General features: G+C 37.2%; 2 protein-coding genes across 3 annotated transcripts; one reads left to right on the top strand and one right to left on the bottom strand.

The window, feature by feature from the left end:
• Positions 1 to 211: 211 nt before the first annotated feature.
• Positions 212 to 6,274, top strand: LOC139873632 (uncharacterized). Of its 2 annotated transcripts, XM_071861570.1 has the most exons (11): positions 212 to 358; positions 481 to 524; positions 848 to 932; positions 1,152 to 1,334; positions 1,420 to 1,519; positions 1,613 to 1,643; positions 2,037 to 2,076; positions 2,157 to 2,309; positions 2,428 to 5,303; positions 5,548 to 5,631; positions 5,983 to 6,274. In XM_071861570.1, the coding sequence occupies exons 3-11, from the start codon at positions 874 to 876 to the stop codon at positions 6,045 to 6,047; spliced, it is 3,591 nt and encodes a 1,196-aa protein (XP_071717671.1). In that variant the 5' UTR covers positions 212 to 358; positions 481 to 524; positions 848 to 873; the 3' UTR covers positions 6,048 to 6,274. The 2 variants fall into 2 exon arrangements, with proteins under 2 accessions (XP_071717671.1, XP_071717672.1); XM_071861571.1 differs by lacking the exons at positions 212 to 358; positions 481 to 524; positions 848 to 932; positions 1,152 to 1,334; positions 1,420 to 1,519 and having other exon boundaries at positions 1,610 to 1,643; positions 2,433 to 5,303.
• Positions 6,275 to 7,401: 1,127 nt separating this feature from the next.
• LOC139871295 (uncharacterized) lies at positions 7,402 to 9,200 on the bottom strand. The gene is made up of 5 exons (XM_071859023.1): positions 9,125 to 9,200; positions 8,610 to 8,893; positions 8,292 to 8,504; positions 7,994 to 8,032; positions 7,402 to 7,449 (listed from the first exon to the last, which is right to left on the bottom strand). Exons 1-5 carry the CDS (start codon positions 9,198 to 9,200, stop codon positions 7,402 to 7,404), a joined length of 660 nt encoding a protein of 219 aa, XP_071715124.1.

Genomic DNA, 9,200 nt, shown 5'->3' with positions numbered 1-9,200 from the left:
GTCTTTTCTTACTTAAAGTCAAAATCTTCAATTAAAAACTACACCGGATATAATTATATCGATCGATTGTTGGTGAAAAAAAAAAAATCGATTGTTGGTGAATTCAAACTAACAACGAATTAAAATAGAAACAGATTACTTGCTTGAAATTTTACACTTCAAACTTCACATTCATATAGCAGTACCTGTTTAGTTCTAAACACCACACAAACACATACATATACATACAGTACGTATATGTATACATTTCTTTTATAGATTTTGAAGAGGGGGAACATGAAAGATAATGGAGTTTATTAGAGATGATAAGTAAAGCAAAACCCATCTACATAAAGACAGCTAGCTATACATAACCTTTGTAGGGTTTTCACTTTATTTTTTTTTATTACTATATAAAAACTGAAAAAAAATAATTATCCTTTTTCTTTGAATTCACATAGTCTAACCGCAATGTGTGTTTATTTGTTAACTTGAATTAAGGATCGGTAGGGCAAATCAAAGATCTTTACATTACTGTTACCAAGGTACGTTTTTGGGTTTTTGATTTATAATTTGAAATATTAGGTTTTTATTTGTATCTATAGGCTGTATATATATGAGATTAACTTTAATTTCACTTTGCATAATTTATTTTGGTAAAATTGTATTTCAGATCTGGTGGAGTGCTGCATTTCAACTGTATTGCCTTTTAATTAGTTTGAATTAGGTCAAATTATTTGAATTTAGGTTGATTAGCTCAGTAGGATCTATAATTCACATAATGGTGAACTAATTATGAATTAGTTCTATATTTTGTATTGTTTTTATTAGATATAAATGATTAACATTGTGATTTTGGGCTTGTTAGGGATCTTTTAAGTGAATTTGTGAAATATGGAATTAGATACACCTCTTGATTATGCAACATTTCAGCTCTCACCTAGACATTCAAGGTACCTTCTTTTTCTTTTATTTGTATTTAATTTTTAATTTTAATTTATGTACATATAGGAAAAGGATTCATAATGAAATGAATTTATTGAGGTAAGCAAGAAATCGATGATTTTTGCCATATATTAAACTTGCGTGATTAAATTAAATTAATTGGATGATATTTTTGTGTAATATGGTATAATGATTTTGGTTTGATACTTTGTTTGTTTTTTGCATAGATGTGAATTGTTTGTTTCCATTAATGGAAATAGCGAGAAGCTTGCATCGGGTTTAGTGAAGCCATTTATGACTCATTTAAAGGTTGTAGAAGAACAAGTTGCATTATCGGTTCAATCAATCAAGCTTGAAGTTGATAAACGTAAAAATGTGGACTCGTGGTTCACAAAGGGAACACTAGAGAGGTAGCTATATTATAAAATTTTGTAGTTACTTAATCGTAAATAACTATATATGTCTGTTATTATAATTAATTGCTTCTGCAACCAGGTTTGTGCGTTTTGTCAGTACGCCGGAAATTATAGAACTCGTGAATACGTTTGATGCCGAGTTGTCTCAGTTAGAAGCAGCCCGAAGGATATATTCACAGGTACGTTATATGCATTTCTGCCTCGTATGTAATCATTCGTATTTTGGTGATAATATTCATAAAAGTTTCACATTGACTTTAAGATGATTTCAGGGATCATCGGACCAACTTTCGAGTAACTCAGGTATGTGATGCAGCGCATTTGTTTTTTTACTCAATTTGTGAACAGGAATACCTATACGTAGTTTATAAAAAATATGAAACTAAAAATGATAAAAATATATTTCCATATTGATAACGTGTTGATAGAATGACAGTCAGTAGTATCAATTACCGTATATCATTAATCATTGAAATAATTATGGAATGCGTAATAATGAAAAAGAAATTATGAGAGATGTTATTTACCTAGCTTCTTTTATACTTTTTCCAATTTGACTTGTTTGAAATATGACACAATCCGGATCAACCTGTTAAGTAAATGGGTCGGAATTGGCACCTGTATTAATAGGATTTGAAAGACTTAAACGTGATGCCGCTAGTAGTTCAGGCTAATTTGCTGTGTACTATAATGCAGGTGATAGTAGATCAAGCACAGTCGGAGCTGATGCAACAAAGTAAACTACATTCACCCTTTCCATTAAATGAGTCGGAATTAACACCTTTAAATTGTAACGTTTTTTTCGATTATGTACAGGAAGGAACTTATGAGGGCAATTGATTTAAGGCTGAATGCAGTGAAGCACGACTTAAATGCTGCTTGTGCTCGTGCTGCTTCTGCTGGTTTCAACCGTGATACTGTTGCAGACCTTCATTTATTTGCCGATAGGTTTGGTGCCACTCGTCTTAAGTAAGTGGTAACTTTTTTTTATTTATTTATTTATTTATATTAATATTATTATGTCTTATTTTGTATCAGTACTTTAGTTTGAATATTTTAATTTATGGTTTTCTATAATTTTGTGCAGTGAAGCTTGCTGCAAATACATATCACTCAACGAAAAACGTCCCGAATTGTTTGATCACTTATCAAAGTCTACTTATGTAGATCAAGCCGTGCGGGGCTCATACAGCTCAGACATGTCTATCGATGACGACACACCGCCAACCATCACCACCAACCACCAGTCTTTATCAGCTGCAACCGACCAATCTACTAAACTTTTACGCAAGTCATCTTCATCTATTAACTTCTCATCTCAACCTAGCAGTACATTGAAAGATGAAACGGTGTCTGATAACCAAAAAGTTAAGAAAGAAGAGGTTGGTAGCGGTGGAATTGATGAAACGTTGGCTCAGACAGCTACACAACCGTCTTCTAGGCGGCTGAGTGTGCAAGATCGTATTAATCTTTTCGAAAACAAGCAGAAGGAGGTGGGGTCTGCCGCTGGGAGCAGCGGCAAACCGCCAGGCATTGCTAAGCCCGATCTTCGTCGGCTATCGTCCGATGTCTCACATACAAACGCAACCGTTCTTAGAAGATGGAGTGGTGCTAGTGATATGAGCATTGACTTGAGTGGTGAGAAGGGAACCGACACCCCAAAGCCCGATTTAACCGAAACACCAACTGAGGTCAAGAAAAGTCAAACGAATTCAGAAGATCGGTTAGGTAGCAGTAGTAGTTCTCATAAAGGTGAAGATGACGTACCACCGATTGCGAGGATCGAGACAAGCTCTGTTACACGTGAAGAATCCATTGGTTCTAATTCTACATTAGAGAAGACGCAGTCTTGGTCATCGTTAACCAAATCCGAGGACGATTCATCGGATCTGCGCTTAATACCGTCGACTCAAATGAAGTCGTTTCATGGCGGCAATCGAGACATATTCAGGCCTCCAAATGTTGAAACTTTGCACCGCGGAGTAGATGAGAGACCATCTGATCTGGAGTTTAAACCTACGGTTATAAAGGCGGCCCCACCGAAAAATACTAACAAAGGTGGTTCGGGATCAAAAATTCAGGAAGCTGTTGCTGCTTCACTGAATAGAGGGCTCGAGATTGGTTCATTACGCTCCCAAACCAGGGCCAAATATTCTACGGAAACTGAGGAAGTGAACAAGAAAACTTACGCACAAATCGAGAAACCGTTTGTCGAATCGGGGATCCAAAAAAAGAATGTTCAAAAGAATGTTCCAAGAGATGAAAGTAGATACACTGATGGGTTCGAGAATACACCGCCGTCTGGTAAATTTGTTCCGGTGGGGTCCGGGTCAATGCCGTTGGAAGAAGACGAAACACAGAGGTCACGGCAATTAAAAGGGAATCAAGAACTTAATGACGAACTTAAATTGAAAGCAAATGAACTAGAAAAGCTTTTCGCCGAGCATAAACTTAGAGCTCCGGTAGAACAACCTAATAACGCACGTCGAACTAAGCCTTCTGAAGATCAAACAACTCCTGAACCAAAAACAGAATTTCAATCTCCGGTTCGAATCGACGGTCAGGATCATCGAGATGCACTTCAACGAAGTTTTTCCGAGGTTGGATTTTCAGACGATTCACGAGGAAAATTCTACGATAGTTACACGAGAAAACGAGAAGAAAGATTAAGGAAACAATGGGGATCTGATAAAGCTGAAAAAGAAGCTAAGTTGAAAGCGATGCATGATAGCCTTGAGCGTAGTAATGCGGAAATAAATGCAAAACGTGATTCTGTATCTACCGCTCGTCGACGTGCTGAAAAGTTGAGATCGTTCAACGCTCAATCTGCTATCAAGCGAGAGCAGCCGTTGGATTTTGGGCAGCATGAAGACGATGAAGAGTTATTGGAATTTACAGAGACTAAACTTGTGAATATGAACAAAAATGTTCAAGGTAAAAAAACGTTACCGATTAAAAGTTCATCTATATCGACACCTCGTACACCGATGATATCAGGTACGAGATCTGGTGCGAAGGTAGCAACGGGGAAACGAAGGGTACAAACGGAAAATCCACTTGCGCTGTCGGTTCCGAATTTCTCGGACTTAAGAAAAGAAAATACGAAACCGTATTCTCTAGCCAGCAAAGGCGCTGGTCGTTCTCAGTTGCGAACGCATACACGAAGCAGAAGCACCAATGAGGAGACGCCACCTGTCAAGGATGAGAAATCAGGACGGTCTCAGTCTTTTAAGAAGAACCCGTCACATGTACCCGAGACCTCGGAAGGTGTTATTATTGAACCCAAGTCCTTTCATAGAAGGAATAATAGTTTAGGTGGAAACAGTATTGCGAAAATGAAGGCCTCGGTGGTCACAAAAAACACGAAAAACGAAGAAGAATATGAGCCGGATGACAAGGAAGACGAATTCGATACGGAAGTTGAAGGTGATGATGTGGTGGACGAGATCGAGTCGAAAAACGAGAGTTTGACCAACTCGGGAAATGGTCAAATGGATCCTAGTTTGACTTTGACCACGGAATTACCATTACCGATGCAAGAATCACCCGGCGAAAGCCCAATGTTGTGGAACTCACACATTCATATTCCGTTTTCTTACGCTCACGATAACGAAGGTTCTACAGAATCGTGGAATTTTAATTCGACTGATACGGATGTTGCGCGTATGAGAAAGAAATGGGGAAGTACACAAAAGAATATTCTGGTCAACTCTTCTTCTTCGGGTCTTCAATCGCGTAAAGATATGACAAGTGGAATTAAGCGATTTTTAAAATTCGGAAGGAAAAATCGGGGTACTGATAATATGGCTGATTGGATATCTGCTACTACTTCTGAAGGAGATGATGATACCGAAGATGGGCGAGACGTTTCGAATCGGTCGTCTGATGAACTACGAAAGTCGAGAATGGGGTATTCACATGAAAGTAGCTTCAACGAAACTGAGTTTTCTAGTGCAGATCAAGGTAACCACAACTACTCTAAAACTTTTCAATTTGACCATGTAATTAACTTTACCATTTTTGTTATTGTATTAATCAAACTATAAAAAGTTCTTTTTTGTGTATTATGACCCGTCTTAGACTTTCTATTGTACGAAGCCACGTCATCTGTTTATTGTCAGATATGTTATGTTGTAATATTGTGTTGCACACATGATGTTTTGATGCTGCAAGGTTCTTAATCTGTGTTTGCAATTTCGTGTTACAGTTCAAACATTACAGAGCTCAATCCCAACACCTCCAGCAAATTTCAGACTAAGGGAAGATCATCTTTCCGGAAGCTCCATTAAAGGTACGATTTTTATGATTATCTTTGTTCAATAGAGTACCAAATATATACACTATTTACTCCCTCGTCTCAAAATAAGTGTCCACCTTAATATTTATATTTGTCCCAAAATAATTGTCCAGTTGCAAAATTAACTATTAAATATCATTAAACTTCCCCAATTTGCCCTCAGTTATTACTCTCAGTCACTGGCATTTTAAATCAATCCAGTCAAACTTACCTAAAAAATAAGGGCAAAACTGACATTTATCATACTTATCTTATGTCCAACAAAAGTTCTTACTTGACACTTTTTTCGGGCAATAATAAAAAGTGAGTACAGTAAAAGTTATGCTGTTGTGTTGAACTGAACAGCTCCTCGATCTTTCTTCTCTTTGTCATCATTCCGGAGCAAGGGAAGCGACTCAAAGCTACGATGAGTTTGTTGGTCTTGATCGCTTTGGTACATATATATAAAAATAGTAGAGAATGAATGAATGATTGATTGATGTTGGCAAACATTTTATCATGTTGTGGTAATGGGCTTCATATTATTTTTGGTGGTTGTATATTGTATTCTTTGAGCTAAATATAGCCAATTGGCCAAACCTTATATTGTTGAATTCTGCAGATTTTTTTATGAAGCTAGTGTTCCATTTTTTATTTCTTTCTTTTTTGGCTATGTACACATAACACTTGAATTGAAGTCCAAATCTGAATGATTGAAGTCTAAATCTGAATGATCATCTCAATTGTTATGATGATTTGTATTTCTTTCTTCAGATTTCATACTTCATAACTTTTATTGACCTTTCATTTGTTAAAACATGTGAAGTAATGTGCCCTTATGTGCCTACTGTTTATCGGTTTCTTGTCTTGTTTTATTTTTTGTATTAGCAATCTGTGTACTTGGTTTCTTTTAGTTTTAAGTTATTGTTTCGTTTTTGGTTAGGTGAGACTCGGTATCGGTATTGATAGTTCTTTTGGTAGCCGCGGCCTCATCGGGATCCTCTGTTGTACCTCTTGTAGAATTCGTTTTCTTTTTGAAAACGTTTTCCGTTTTATATAATGTTCTCGTTATTTCGCAAAAAAATAAAAATAATAATAATAAATAAATAAAATTATACATGTAATCAGGGAAGCTACTAAAAAGCATAAGTTCAAACATTGAGGGCCGAGTGCATAAAATTATAGCAGAAATGTCACGATCCTTCTATGCTAAAATGAAATTTGTTAGTCCCTCTGTCTCACGCTAATTGTGTTCAAACATTTTTTTATTGATATGTAATTTTTTACGTCATATGCATCCCTTGCCCTCCCATGTAGGATTCGGTAGGTTGTTTGTAATGACGATTCTTTCAAAACTGATGATGGTTACATACAAAATTGTTTAAAAAATGGCACTAGAACTGCTATCGCCGGAGAGGTCACCGCTGCAAAAGGAGACGATGTATTATGTTTATCTTTAAATTATTTATTACTCGGTATTTAATAAATGGCAAATTTCAACAACAACAACACACCCAATCCCATTTTGTGGGGTATGGGGAGGTGGAACGTAAACAATCCTTCCTCTACCCTAGAATAAAGAGAAGTTATTTCTCCACCCCGAGTGAAACACTCCAAGAGTAGAGAAAGTCATCCCTCTCAATGTTCGACGAATAGAGAGATTGCTTTGAAGAGGACCTCCGGCCAATAGATAAAAAAAAAAAAAATACGCCCTGAAAATGGTAGGATCAAATTTTCATGGGTTTTAAATAATGCCTGGTATTCAATCTAGGCTCTAGAGAGAAGTCAAGTCGCCAATATATTGGCGCTTGCTGATAACTCACTTAATAGAGCCTGATGCATAAAAAAAAAATGATAAAAATAATAAATAAAAAGATAAATAAAATGGAAATAAAAACGTACCTTAGAGTGTAGTGCGGAGCGCAAGGCAAAGGATAGCTAAAAAGTCAAAGAACATGAAAAACCCACAAACAAACAAGCAACCAAACAAACATGATATACAAACATGATATACATACATGACATACATACAAAAAGCATACATACATAAAAACAAACCAACCAGGGACATACCTACGAATAAACATACATACAAAAATACATACATAAAATCGTACCTAAACATACAAAACAAACCAACAAGGGACATACCTACGAACATACATACATACAAACTAACAAACCAACACACACATACATACATAAAAACAAAACATACCTAAACAAACATGCATACATACAAACAAAACACAGATACCTAAATCCAAAACAAACAAACCAACGGAACAAAGCAAGTCATAGAAAGAACAAACAACATACACATACAACATTAAAAAAAAAAAAAAAAAAAAAGGGGGAAAAAAACTCATTGACAAACCAACGAAAAACAACTCAAGTCAAACACAAATCTAAAAACCTACACAAACTTACCAAACCAAAAAAAAAAAAAAAAAGCACTCATGCCAACAGCCGAACCAACGCAAGCAAACAAAAAAAAACAAACATAACCAAAAACAAACACAAACACCAAAAACCTACTCGTCTATTTTAATTCTAGTCCTCCACGTAATCCTATCAGAAGTCATGTCCTCGGACAATAAAAGCTCCTTCAAGTCCATCTTTATTCTATCCTCCCACCTACGAGTGGGTCTACCCCTTCTCCTTACACCGTCAACCGTAAGTGCCTCGACTCTCCTAACAGGGGCAGTAAGAGGTCGCCTCCTCACATGCCCAAACCAGCGAAGCCGTCCTTCTCTTAGCTTATCAGAGATGCTTCTAACTTCTAGGTTCTCCCTGAAAACACTATTTGGAATCATATCCAACATGGTTTTACCGCAAGTCCACCTAAGCATTCTCATCTCTGCGACCTCCATCCTTCTCTCTTGCGCCTTCGTCATAGGCCAACACTCTGAACCATATAACATGGCCGGTCTAATTGCCACCTTGAAGAATTTCCCTTTCAGCTTAAGGGGGATCTTCTTGTCGCATAAGACCCCAGTCGCTGACCTCCACTTCAGCCACCCTACCTTAATACGGTGCGAAACGTCTTCGTCAATCCTCCCCGATTTGTGGAGCACCGAGCCTAGGTATCTGAACGAAGTTTGTGGATGCAAGATCTGGTCTCCAATGCAGATGTTCACTCCATCCTCTTGAGCATCGTCGTTCCTATCGAAATCACATCTAAGATATTCCGTCTTTTGTCTACTAATTTGTAGGCCATTACTTTCTAAGGCCACCCTCCATTGCTCTAATCTTCTATTAAGCTCCTCCTTGGATTCTGAAACAAGCACGATATCATCGGCAAAAATCAAGCACCAAGGGATGCACTCTTGTATCCCTCGAGAAAGCTCGTCAAGGATCAAAGCGAAAAGAAAAGGGCTAAGGGCCGACCCCTGATGCAGGCCCACTTCTATTGGGAAAACTTCAGTATTTCCCACAGGCGTTCGAACACAGGATTTAGCCCCTTCATACATGTCCCTAATAACACAGATATATCTACTCGGGATACTTCTACCATTAAGGGTCTTCCAAATCAAATTTCGTGGAACGCAATCGTAGGCCTTTTCCAAGTATAAGAAAACCAT

Source organism: Rutidosis leptorrhynchoides, chromosome 10, assembly GCF_046630445.1.
Source record: "Rutidosis leptorrhynchoides isolate AG116_Rl617_1_P2 chromosome 10, CSIRO_AGI_Rlap_v1, whole genome shotgun sequence".
Classification (NCBI taxonomy): domain Eukaryota; kingdom Viridiplantae; phylum Streptophyta; class Magnoliopsida; order Asterales; family Asteraceae; genus Rutidosis; species Rutidosis leptorrhynchoides.
The sequence above is the reverse complement of the archived record's forward strand: the minus strand, read 5'-3'. Positions and strand labels throughout refer to the sequence as shown.